The following is a 13,760-nucleotide window of genomic DNA, read 5'->3' on the forward strand; positions in this document are numbered from 1 at the left end:
ATTGCACATGTGAATGGTGAAAACTTGAACATGTGTCTATTCTATATTCTAGTATTGAAATTGCTATCTATCAAATTTGTTTAGTAGGACGTCATTTTTCAAGATTTTCCAAAGAGCTTGATTTCAATGGGTCTAAATTTAAAGAAATAATAGTTAATAATCATGAAGTAGGTGGTGTATCACGATGAAAATATCTGAATTTACTGTTTATTCTATAACACATGCTAGGACGTCATTTTTGAAGATTTTCCGAAGAGAAGTTTATTTCAAGGGGTTTAAATTTAAATAAATAATAGTTAGCACTTGATCGCCATTATATTTAAAATATATTTTTCTCTCTCTTATTTTCAATCATACATTCTTTTATAAAATAATATTAGTCTATTACACGAAAATTCAAAATTTTTCTTATTCTTTAACCACGTATTTTTCATCAAATCATTACTCTAAAATGTATCTTTGGAGAATATCAGGCTGAAACATGCCCTTAATAATCATGAAGTAGGTGGTGTGTCATGTTGAAAATATCTGAATTTACTGTTTATTCTATAACGCATGCATAGGACGTCATTTTTCAAGATTTTTCAAAGATAACTTTATTTCAAGGGATCTAAATTTAAAGAAGTAATAGTTAATAATCATGAAGTAGGTGGTGCATCATGATGAAAATATCTGAGTTAACAGTTTATTCTATAACACACGCTACAATTTTCATTTTTTTTTATTTTTTATTTTTTGATACCCAAGTATCCCAACTTCGTCAGACTAAATCCTAAATCTCTAGTCACTGACCCCTCAATGACTCGAGGAGGTAAATCGTAGGTTATGCCCTTGTTGGCTCCCAAGTTCCCACTTGGTTTATACTCATGGCCCCAAGAGAATCATCCTCACTGCATTGATCAGGAATCGAACTCTCCACGCTAAGGTTGCAAGCCGGCCATAGTGATTGTTCCACCAACTCGGATGTGCCCTGGGGGGCACAATTTTCATTTTTCAATGGATGGCAAAGTGCAAAAGGATAAAATCCCACGTCAAATGAACATAAAAATATATACCAATATATAAGATTGGAACCACTCCTCTTAATAAGTTTGGCATTTTAAAATAAAAACACAAGTCTTAATATAATATCATAACTCATTAAATTTCAACAAGCAATTCGATCCAATTAAGACTCGAAAAAATGAGCACACAGATTTTAAGATTGATTTGTTCAAACGCGCCACCATCTTGCAAGCATGTTAAGGGATGAAATCTCACACTGAATAAAAATAAAAATATAAACCAATTTATAAAAACTTTGGCTACTTTTCTTAATAAATTGACCTTTTAAGATATAATCTCAAATTTTAACATAAAGCACGCGACGTAATAAAGACCTTTATCACGTACGGCAGGGTCTATTTGTGTGAGCCTTACATAAAATTTCCTTAGGAGAAAAGCCCACCTCGTGTTTAAGATAGGTGCACTAAAGACTTGCACGATAAAGTGTATTAGTGTGAGCCATACATAAAAGGATGAAGCTGTTTTTACAGCACCCCCACTGTGTTGTACTGCTGTGGAGCTTGCGCTATTTTTTTATTGGCGTGGGCCCCCCAGTGTGAGGGTGTTGTGAACCGAGCCAGGTGCCATGTTGTGCACATAGTTCGATCCTACATAAAATTTCCTTGCGAGAAAAGGCCACCTCATGTTCAACTGATTCTCGAGACGAGGGAAAGAAGGGTGGGTATCAGATATTTTCGATTGGAGTTTGCTTCAAAATGAAGGAAATCCATCCCTCTCTTTGTGGTCAATTCCTTACAAGTATGGACTCTCTCTTTAAGGGCTAGGAGCAATTACTATATAAATAACTCGTAACTAGTCCGTTTCTTTGCATTAGAAAGCAGGACAAAAGATAACAAAGAAAATGTCTGTGTTGAAGGAACTTGGTGAAGAACTCTCTCTTTCACATCCAGACCCTGTTGTCCTTGAGCTCAACAGGCTCAACAACCTACTCAAAGGTTCTCTCTCTCTCGTTTTTAATAATACGTGTCACCGAGCATAGTCGAGTAAGAAAAAAAAAAAAAGATGTTTATGCATGTGAGCAGTATTTAAACAAAAAATTAGTTGGAGACATCAAGAATTAGTTGTGGTACTGACTAGGACAATTCAAACACAGTGTTATCTAGTTTCCAGGTCCTCTATATTCATTTTTTCATTAATATATCACATTTTGGAGATTTCACACTCCTATTCTCCTGCCCACGGAGGAAATGTATTATCTTGCTCACTTTGGAAAGGAAGTCTTTCTTTGTGCTTCAGTGAGAAGTCTTATTTTGTTCTTTGAAAAGAACTGTAAGTGAGAATCTCATATCATATCAAGTGGACAGCTTTATCCTGTTCACAATGGGCAGGAGAACAGTTTCAATAGTAAAGGCAGATATTACATGAATAAACATCACTAAAAATGATGACTGCTGACATAATTTCAGAGAAGAATGGGGAATTGAAGAAGGCTCAATGTGAATTCAGGGCACTGAGAGCAACTGAAGTCCTCAAGGATAAGGCAATGGAACAGGTACTCAAGACAAACATTCTTAATTCATATTTCGAAAAAAGTAAACTTTTCAAAGACTTAGGAAATGTCTTAAGAACTCAAAACAAGTATCCTAATTTCTTTAATTTTATTATTAAAATTCGGAAACTTTAAAGACGCAGTTGCTTTGAGTAGCGACAGCATGAATTTCAAACTGCAATTCACCAATGATATTGGTATAGCATGATTAAAATTGCTTCCTAAATATACCTATCTATGTAAAATTTGTTTACAGTTCAGGAGCGAAGTGATAAGATTGGAAGAAAAGCTCAGTGTCACTGAAAATCTTCTTGAACAAAAGGTACATTGCTCTTTTTCTTTCTTTTTTTTCATAAATGAAAAATTTAAGCCTCTGTTTGGCAAATTTATAAATGGTTTTTAAAAAGAACAGTAAGAGAACCCAAAAAAAATGTGTAAATAATTATTAGTAATAGTTATGAATATGCAAATTAATTTTTGACTTTGACTAAATTTGTATCCAAATGGAGCTAAATTGCTATATCAGAAAGTTGGGTATGAAGATAACTGGTTTGAATGTGATTGATGCAGAATCTTGATATCAAGAAACTTGCTGATGAGAAGAGAGAAGCATTGACTGCACAATATGCGGCAGAGGCGACTCTTAGAAGGGTGTATGCAAATCAAAAGGATGATGATTATGTTCCTATTGAATCAATCATAGCTCCTCTTGAGGCAGAACTTAAAATGTATAAGAATGAGGTAAATTAGATGGAGATATACAACATCTGTACTGTACTCTTGCTAGCCAATTGGTGTATAAGTTGCCAGAATCGAAAATAGTAATGTGAAAGTCGAGCTGATAAACACGATATTGGTACATGTATCTACTTTTTATATATATATATATATATATAAAGGTAAGTTAAAATCTTCTTGTTCTAGTGTCTAGTCCTATCCAGTGTGATTCAACGGTTTGTATGTGTTACGAGTTTGTTTCTTAATTTTGAGACCTATATATTATAGGCTGAGATACAACGGTTAAAAGAAAAACTAGCTATCTCAGAAAGAGCAACCAAGGCAGAAGCACAACTAAAGGTACTGGGAACCATATTTCATACAGCCATTAGATATAATATACTTCTTAAGTTGATTGAGTGAACTAAAGATGCTTCATTTTCCTTAGGATAAGTTGAAATTAAGGCTGAAGACACTGGAAGAAGGCTTAAAGCATGTGTCTACTTTCTCAGTGAATTCTAATGGATCCCCGAAAATTGAGAAGTCAAATAATTTATTTGGAATCCTAGCAAGTAATACCAGAGCAAACAAAAGATCTACATCACAACAAAGATCGTCCACCGCTAGTAAAATCTCGATGCAGACAGGGGATGAAAGGCAAACTCCAGGCGCAGCCGGAGAAATTAAGGCAGTTAATAGTTTAAACAAGAGATACTCTTCTGGGGGAAGTTTCTTGAAAAAGAGTTTGTGGGCTTCTCGAAATAAGATCGTGGATTGCAACGAAAAGGAGAATACAGAAATAAACGAAAACACTATGATCAGTATTGAAAAGTGTAGAAGTGATGAACTCAGAGACTCGGAGAACGTTAAAAGTATGGACAGTACTAAAAAGGATAGTGATGATATGGTCTCGGGATTTTTGTACGACAGGCTTCAGAAAGAGGTCATATATTTGAGAAAGTCCTGTGAATCGAGAGACAGTACTTTAAATGCTAAAAATGAAGAAATCAAGGTAAAGTCCCAGTAACTGCCCCCATATTTGATGAGTTTGTGTGATTAATATGCATGTTGTGTTCTAATGCTAGGTTCACTATTTTCAGATTCTTATGAAGAAGAGTAAAACGATGACACGAGCATTAGAAGTACAGTCGAAGAAAATAAAGAGAGCACCAATAAGAGAGAAGGGTTCAGTTCTAATATAGGTGGATGAAAGGATAAGAAACAGAAGCTCATCAAAAAGGTTTGTAAATTTTCCCATTGGTCTGAATTCAAATGATTTTATATGCAATTACGGATAAATTTGCTAACCTTTTGACAGTTTCAATTGATAAGGATCATGGATGCCTTTTAAAGATCCATTTGAAGAAAAGAGGTGATAATGATCTGGAAGTCACTCCATCCATTAGACTTCTCAATATTTCTACATATTCAGATGCAGAGAATTTGACAGTTGTTAAATAAACAGAAATAATGTCTCGATAGTATGTGAAATTGAAGGCTACTAGGCTAGTTTTTATGAATTTTGGAATGATATGTATCCAAATTATCATATTTACGTTGATATTACTCGATCCAATGTATACGAGTTCTACCAGTAAATAATTCAATGAAAATTGTTAAATTTTCACCAAATAGAAGCACGAAGCATTGGACAGATTCTAGAAGGTTGAATGTTGCAAGGGAAACAGTTTTTGATACACCGTAACAGGGGAAACAGAGATGATCAGCCTAAAGACTAAACATCTTTCCTCTCTAAAATCCTGAGAGCTCACAGTTTCAATCAAACCATGGTGCAAATGCTCGAAAATATCGGTTTTTTGTCATCCGCTTTGATCATCCTACTTTCCCACTTTTTTTTCATAGGATCTGTCAAAAAAAAAAAAAATAGAATCCTATGGTTCAAAAATTCTACAACTCTGGAATGGTAGCTAAACATGGCCTCCATCGCTTACAAGTTCTTCGTACACGGGACTGATTTGAGATTCGTCTCAAATGGAGCTCCACTCCACTTTTAATCAGCAGCTCCAACTGCTTCCTTGTCACTCCGCTTTGATCATCCTACTTTCCCACTTTTTTTTCATAGGATCTGTCAAAAAAAAAAAAAATAGAATCCTATGGTTCAAAAATTCTACAACTCTGGAATGGTAGCTAAACATGGCCTCCATCGCTTACAAGTTCTTCGTACACGGGACTGATTTGAGATTCGTCTCAAATGGAGCTCCACTCCACTTTTAATCAGCAGCTCCAACTGCTTCCTTGTCACTACTATTTTAACTCTCTGAGAGTTACAATCTTCTGCCACATCTGTTTTAGAAGGCAATGCCAACGCCTTCTTATGACGCTGAAAATCTTCTCCAGTTTTATTTCCATTGCACAAGGCTTCAACTTCCTCCTCTTCACCTCCATGAGGTCTAATTCTTTTGTGGGATTTTACAAACTCTGTGCGTACACATTTCCCATTTTGCATGAAAGATGAGTCTTCAGATAACTAATACACAACATACATATACATGCATACTGCTGTTTATACTGAGAATAGGTCTCAACCAACCAACAAACGTGCAGGCCATCTTACAACAATAATTAAATGTTTTCATAATGCAATCATTTGTGGAAATAATGACCTTTTGAGGCTGACTCTAACACTATAATTTTATATTTACAAAGTCAAATAGGTAATGTTATGTTCATTGTACTTTGCACCCCAAAGGGCGCATGAAATGCTGAAATTGTAAAATAATAGTCAACTTCTTGTAATCAAATGCGCACCATTATATAAAAATCAGATTTTTAGTGGATTTTGATAAAAATTGAATAAACATGTGGTTAAAAAGTTGGTCTCGTGAAATATATTGTTCAATTCATTAGACTTTAACTTAAATCTTAATCAACTTTTTAAAATAAACCAAACTGGATCTTAGTTTGTATGAACATAGTTACATAGCAAAATTAAAATTTGGGCCTCGGTTAGTGTGGGTGGTAATGCTTTGTAGTGTGCTGGTAATGCCTTGTGTTGGGCCTCCTGTGGCTTGGAGCACTATTATGTTGGGTTTGACTCTCTAGGCCAGAAAAAAAAAAAAAAAGTGATATATGTTCTCGTGTGTTTCGCCTTCTTAAAAATGAGACATATTTTGCAACATGACGAATATTTACTAGTCACGTAGATGTAACTGACGTGGAACAATGTAAGTCCCTTGACGTAGCATGTATCAGGAAAAAAAATCAACAAAGCTCCTATTACAGGAAAATTTTAACAAAATGCATACCGACGCTGACGTAACCAAATCTAATTGGCATTTTTCATGTTTTCCTATCTTCCAATGGTACCACGCCAAGACAATTCAAAAAAATCTGCACTTATAACATGATTGAAAAATAATAATAATAATAATAATAATAATAATAATAATAATAATAATAATAATAATAAATAAATTGCAACGAAGGTAGTAAGGTATTATTCTTAACAATGAGGATGAAACTTGTGTGACCAAATCAGAACAAATATGGAAAAGATAGAAGACTTCTCTCTGTAAGACAGTAAATAAGAAAAGGTAGACGAAATTTGCGAAATTTGAATATTGAAAAATAATCTTAAGATAATAAATTAATCTCTAAATTATAGGGATTCGTGAAAATGAAAAATTAAATGCAAAAATATATTTATTTCTTTAATAGTAGATACCTGACTTGTGGGGAAAAATATTTATTGATTTGTGATAGGGGAAACTCAAAACATGATTTTATCAAATTTTCTCCTTCTCTAATTTCTTTTCACAAAAAATTCATATCTAAGCAATTAAGTATGGCCAATTTCAAAACTAAGAGACAAGGTTTAAAACTTCATAAATGAAATATTAATTAAATTTTACTTATGAAATAATTAATTAAATATAAATATATATATACACACACACACACACACTCACTTAAATATGTTAAGATCACAAATTATAGAATTAATTGGTCACAAATTATTTCTCAATCACAATCAAAAATTTTATATGTCACTATTTATTCATTGGTCACAAATCAAACTATTTATAAGTCACAATATATTTATCGGTCATAAATTACAAATTTTATAAGTCACGACTCGAATTTTTATGTCACATATTATTTATTAGTCACAAAATATCCAATTTATTGGTCACAATCTCAAATAATTGATCACATATTATTTATTTATCACAAATTAATCAATTTATTAATCATGATCAACCAAATAATTGATCACAAATACCTTCACCCTACGCCATCCCACCCACAATCACCGTTCCACCGCAACTCCCACCGCTTTAGAGATGCATAAAGGAACGAAAATGTAACCTTCTCATTTTCTGAATAAAACATAGAGGTTATATCAACACTACACTTTCGTAAATGCACTATATTATAATTATATTATATGCCCCTAAACTTTATTTAGTGTCACATTTATTTCCCTATTTTTCATTATATTTTAACCTCAACTTTATATTAGCAAATATTGTCTATAATGACAGGTTTCATCTATAAATTATTATAACATGCTTTAAAAGAGGGAGCAAATATTTAGTGATAATTTTGTAATTGTTGTTTTTTCCTTCTTAAAAAATATGAGGTGCAAATAAATGTTTTTCTCCCACTTAATGAATTTTTTTGAGGAAAATCGTCATCATAGACAACATGTTTTAATTAATGAAAGATTGAAAATAAAATGCGATAAAAAAGTTGGAGACAAAAGTGTGACAATTGGTAAATATTATGGACATTTCATGCAATTATACTGTGATGCACGTAAAAGAATTGATATCAATATATTTAGCTAAAACATAACACAATCGAAATCATGGATTCATTTCTTCCAAGGAAATTGCAGCGGAGGTCCCCAAATATTTTATTTTGTTACAGAATATGCCTTAACCTTTCATTTTTGTAGTTGCAGTCCCAAACCTTTTGCTTTGACTACAACTGAAGTCCAAATGATAGATTCTATCCAAAATTCCGTTAATCAACACTGAAATTGGAACTTTGACTCAAATTGACAAATTAAATGAGGGGTAAAACAATCAATTTACTTTTTCTATAATAAAAAGGTTAAAATATTTAAATCAAATTTATTTATTTTTTAAAAAAAAATATTCATCTCCTCAAACCCCCACCCCACCCTTTTCAACAAAATTGAAAATTGAAATCCCAACCATCCATTGTCACCATTGCGAACTGTCACCATCTCCGTCCAAAGTCTCAAAACCAAAAAAATCAAAAAAAACTTTTCAATCTATCCACATGACCTCAAAAAGACATGCTACACATTCCAATAGTTTAGGGATCAGGGTTTCATCGAGTCCCTTCCTCAAAATGCTTTTGATTTGAAAACCTCAAAGTTTCGATTTGTTCCCATTGTTTGAAAATATCATCAATAAAAAAAAAATAAAAAAAATTTAGAATTTAGAAACAAATTTTGAGTAAACTCCCTTGTAAATTTGCAAAATTGTATGCAGATAAGGAAAGAATCCCTAATTTTAGCATCAATACCTCATTCCTTGGCTCAAGCCTGGTAATGCTTCCGTTCTATTGTTAATAGGCTACAGTTTTCCCTGCCAGTGCGATTGTTGACATTAAACCATTGCTGGCTGTTAACCGTGTACTTAACATCTTAAGCGTTGAGGCCCAATGATGCAGCCCAATAACTTGTACAGTTGGTCCATTATGGTAGAATGTGACCCGACTGGCTTCTATGTGCATACTCACATTTACTTAAACACAACTTAGTTGTTGGAGTCAAATGGCTGAGATGGTAACACTTGGTGTTGACTCAACCGTTGGATGCATGATGAACCTTTTATATTCAGAACCTCTCATTTACTTGCTAGATTTTTGAGATAATTCTAGGGTTTTACTTTCACTTTAATCTTTGTACTTTCTCTTTGAAAAATCTTAGTTTTCGTCTATAATCTCTTGGGTCTGGATGTTCTTGGTGATGTCTAGTATGGATTACGGTATGTGTGTGATTTTTCTATTCTTTGATAAGCAGTAACCTTTGGTTACTTAGTGTAATCTGTAAAAGAGAGAAAAGTGAGAGTTTGCGGCTGAGGGCTTAGAGTCATTGGATTCTTGAGTCTCTGATACTTGTATATTGATATACTTTGCTGAATTCTAGTAGATTAAAGCGATAACCATTTAGGTGGATGCTCAACGTGGTGATTAACCCTTTGTAGGTTAACATCCAAGCCTAAAGGCGAAAAGTCCTTGTGTTCTTTGTTTCGATTTGATTTGGTTTTTATCTGGGACTATTAATAGCAACAATGGTATTAGAGCCGCTTGATGTGTGTTGAAAACCTTGGATCTAAATATTTTCGACATTCTTGATGGTCAAAACCCTAATCTTCACAGAGTTGTACTGTAAGGGCTTGATCTTCATTATTCGGAGAAAGTAAAATAGTCTAGCATTTACTATTTTACGTCGTAGAATTGAGACACATCTAGTAACAAGTTTTTTAACCCTATCTCTTTCGATAACTTCAATTTTTTAGATAATTTTAGGCATCTTGATTGAAACTAACCTCGATCTTCCTTTGTCTAGGGTTTCATACGAGAACCCTAGGATTTGAGGGGACAATGTTTGTCGATTTCTTCAAGATTATCTTCTAGATTTGTTTTTCAAAAGTCTTTACTTTGTGATTTGGTTACTTGAAATTACTTGCCTTCTTTTTTACGAGTTTGTGCATCTTTGTTAATATTATTTGCATACTAACACTTTGTGTGTGGACTTCAATGAATGAAATACTTTCTCTATTTTGTGTACTTCAACTTTGCATTGTTTTCAAAATAATCAAAGTTTTTCAAAATTATGGAAAGTACCAAAATTGATAATGAAATTTGGAATGGCAAAGGAGACTTAGGCTCTGGAATCAGAAAATGAAGTCCCTTCTAATGCAACATAAATATGTTAAGCCCTTGACGAATCATGGGGTGAAGAAGTTACTGAAAATAAAAGAACTAAGCAAGATGAAATTGCATGGAACATGATTTTCTTCCATTTATCTGATTGTGTGATTAGAGAAGTATGGAAGCTTGAAATTGCAGTAGAAATTTGGACAAAATTTGAGTATCTTTATCAAACTAAGACCCTTCCCAATAAATGTTTCTTGTGGAAAACAATTTTTAAATTTGATCCTAATTGTGATCTTGAAGTGTATCTTGACATATTTGATAAACTTTCCCAAGATATCACCAATAGCGGTGAAACTCTTGAATCTTTGATACTTGTATATTGATATACTTTGTTGGATTCTATCGGATTAGAATGATAACCACTTTGGTGGATGTTTAACGTGGTGATTAGCCCGTTGTAGATGAACATCCGAGCCTATGAAGGAAAATTCCTTATGTTATTTGTTTCGATTTCATTTAGTTTTTATCTGGGATTTGAAATTGTACCAAGCTCTAAAAATGAATATTTTCATCAGTAAATTGAACTTTTGGTTCATGGTTTTTACTTCACAAACCCTGTGAGAAAACATCTAAGAAAAAGAGCTTAAACACATGCAGCATATGCGGTTGATTAATATGTTTTTAGTTTCTGGCAACTATGGTTGGTAGGTGAGACAGTAGAGGCGGTGGCAATTAGGTAATGCAATAGCGTGTGGATGGTAATGGTAGTCGAAAGTGAGATTCTAGGGTGGGGGTGGGGCTTGACTAACAGAATTTTGGGAGAAATTGATCATTTGGACTTCAGTTGCAGTCAAAGTAAAAGGTTTGAGACTACGGCTGCAAAAATAAAAGGTTAAGATATATTCTGCAACAAAATAAAAGGTTTGAGACCTCCACTGCAATTTTTCCTTTCTTCCAAATGCCGAAGACACTTCATCCTCATCAAATATCCTCCTTTCTTAAGCATTAACAACATTAGATGTCCATTCTATTGATTAATTTTCCCTTCATCAAGGATCCTCTAGAGACATCATCGACAAAGCCCCATCTAACAAGAAGCCAGTAGCAATCTAATTGATTGCTAAATTGAAGGAACAATCTTTGTCAAAAATTTTCATTCTTCGAGCAACTAAGAATTCTTGTATATAAAGTGATATTGGTACGACTATCAAGGTTCATCACTCTTTTCACTTCTACCTATCTTTTTTCTCTCCATCTCCATTCCACGGTAGATAGAAACTTCTGAGTACATTGACTCTTCCTGCTACAAGAGCTCAAATTCATCATCATTCGATTCCAAACTTGATTTTCTTGAACAACTTTTTCTATATTAAAGACTTTAAAACTTTTCAAGGGGAAAGCACTAGCTAAGGTTATTTTTGCATCATCACATGTGTTGTTAATAAACAAGGGCAGAGCTAGAGGATTTGTCCAGTGCGGGCACAAATTTAAGTATCGGCTACAATGAGTTTTTTTGGCCAAAATTAGTCTATAAATGAAAAGAGTTTCATATGATCAATGCAGAGTCCTAGAGAGAAATAGTTCATGTTTCATGTATTCCATACTTGTTTCAAGGAAATGACCCAGTCTCGTTTATCTGATTAGGCGAGAAATACCCATCCCATTTAGGACGGGAATCTGCAAGTATCAAATTTAACGATTTTTTTTATTTTTTTTTATTTTTTATTTTTTTGCCATCCCTACCCTCAAGTCTCTCTCTTGCCACACTTGGCTGCCCACCTCATAAAATAACATTGGTTTGAGATTATTAATACAGCTAATATTTGATTAATCTTTTTTTTTTTTTTTATCTACCATATCTTCCATTGATAGCTCAAAACTTAGGATCTTCAGTTTAGTTCCACCAAAAATTCTGTAAAAATAAGGTAGTAGATACAAGTTCAATCACTATAACACCTCATCAGCCTCGTAATAGATCAAGAATTTAAATTTTCATCATAATTAATTTAAAATTTAAAATATATAATGTACACTCCCTTGCAAAATCCTTCCGATAAATTCAGAAAAAATATATATTAAACTAAATTACAAGAAAAATTACTAGGAAATTTCAATTCGCTTTAGCATCCTTCTTTTTACTCACCACAGAATAATCCTACATATAAAAACAAATGAACTCAAATCAACAACTCAACCAAAAATTCTGTGTATTGAAAAAAAAACCTAGAAAAAAACACAATTACCAACTTGTGAGAAGTACGAGTAAAGCCAGAGGGATATGAGATGTCACGAGTGGAATTGGAGGTAGAATTATCAATAAATTTCACGATCCATTTGCAACCTGGTCTTGAGAAATAAGTGGGAAGTCAAATAGGGTTTGAAATTGCTTGGATGTGTTTTGCAAATTGCAATTGATTTGTGAATAATCACAATTAAATAATACAAACCAAGCAGCCTGAAGGTAGTGAATTGGGCCTAATTTTAAAAAAAATATGGTCCAAAAGAAAATCCCACAATTTAAAAAAAATAGACTCTATGTAGCTTTGCCCCTGTTAACAGATACTGTAATATGAATTTACTATTCTTTCACGATTGTTACACGTCATAATAAATTTTTTTGCTGCTTGTTACATAGTCTTATTACAGAAGTAAAAGATTCATCCGTTTTAGATCAAACAGTTACTTCTAACTATTCGAATGTCAAATTGGCTGCCCTATCATCATAGGGAACTTGTGAATGAAGTGAAGAAGGGTGAAAATTTTATATTGATATTATGTCTATATCTTCTATTTTTCAAATAAATGAAGCACACATTGCTCTATTGAGGAATCAATTGTTTCAAAAAGAAATATAAGATTTCTAAAATTATTAAGTTACAAAACAGGCCCATGAATCTCACTGGCAATTTTTCAAGATTCATTTCTAGAGATTCCTAAGCATTCCATATCCATACTTGGCATCCGCCAAAAAAAGAAAAAGAAAAATGGAAAATAGACAAAGAAGATGATTTAATAAAATATACCATAACCCTTTTCTGGTTTCCCGTGTCTCTGTCCCATTAAGAAGGTGTGGTATAAAATACAACAAAATTCAAACTAGTTGTGCTTTGGTTATTTTTGGAGCTTAGGGTGAAAGAATACTACGATTTTGATATTTTGTTACTTTTGGTGGACTAATTTGGAATCATTTTGTGCACGTCAATTATTTTCGAGTTATCTCATTAAGATTCTTTCATAAGAGTCAATTTTTCAAAATTTTAATTATAACTGAAAATTTGTTATGTCACAAATGTTGAGTCCTAAATAATCTAACTAGCAAGTGTACCAAAAAAGGAAAAGGGAGGGGGTGCAGGTCATTAATTGAAGAGGCTAATTAGTGTAGGCCAATGTTTGAGGAAAACTCGCAAGCGTACGGGATTATTGTACAGACAATAAGATTTGTGAGTTACAAATATTGTTCCTATAAGAAATAAGGTCTAATTTGTAGTTTAGTAGTTACTATTAAATTCGTGTGATGACATCAAAATAGTTGTCATATGTTTGTTGTTTAATTCTACTCTAAAAAAAAGCAATAAAAAGTGATCAAATCTAATGTGAATGTTTGTATTGG

The 13,760-nt window shown here is 33.0% G+C and overlaps 2 protein-coding genes across 3 annotated transcripts; both read left to right on the plus strand.

The window, feature by feature from the left end:
• The first annotated feature begins 1,853 nt into the window (after positions 1–1,853).
• Positions 1,854–3,343, plus strand: LOC111395910 (microtubule-associated protein 70-4-like). The gene is made up of 4 exons (XM_023022129.1): positions 1,854–2,000; positions 2,472–2,557; positions 2,811–2,876; positions 3,125–3,343. Exons 1-4 carry the CDS (start codon positions 1,907–1,909, stop codon positions 3,302–3,304), a joined length of 426 nt encoding a protein of 141 aa, XP_022877897.1. The 5' UTR covers positions 1,854–1,906; the 3' UTR covers positions 3,305–3,343.
• A 134-nt stretch (positions 3,344–3,477) lies between these two features.
• On the plus strand, positions 3,478–4,904 carry LOC111395908 (microtubule-associated protein 70-5-like). 2 transcript variants are annotated; one of them, XM_023022128.1, is made up of 4 exons: positions 3,478–3,631; positions 3,720–4,283; positions 4,372–4,511; positions 4,604–4,904. In XM_023022128.1, exons 2-3 carry the CDS (start codon positions 3,909–3,911, stop codon positions 4,471–4,473), a joined length of 477 nt encoding a protein of 158 aa, XP_022877896.1. In that variant the 5' UTR covers positions 3,478–3,631; positions 3,720–3,908; the 3' UTR covers positions 4,474–4,511; positions 4,604–4,904. The 2 variants fall into 2 exon arrangements, with proteins under 2 accessions (XP_022877896.1, XP_022877895.1); XM_023022127.1 differs by having other exon boundaries at positions 4,590–4,860.
• Positions 4,905–13,760: the final 8,856 nt, after the last annotated feature.

The sequence above is a fragment of the Olea europaea genome, chromosome 6, assembly GCF_002742605.1.
Source record: "Olea europaea var. sylvestris chromosome 6, O_europaea_v1, whole genome shotgun sequence".
Taxonomy (NCBI): domain Eukaryota; kingdom Viridiplantae; phylum Streptophyta; class Magnoliopsida; order Lamiales; family Oleaceae; genus Olea; species Olea europaea.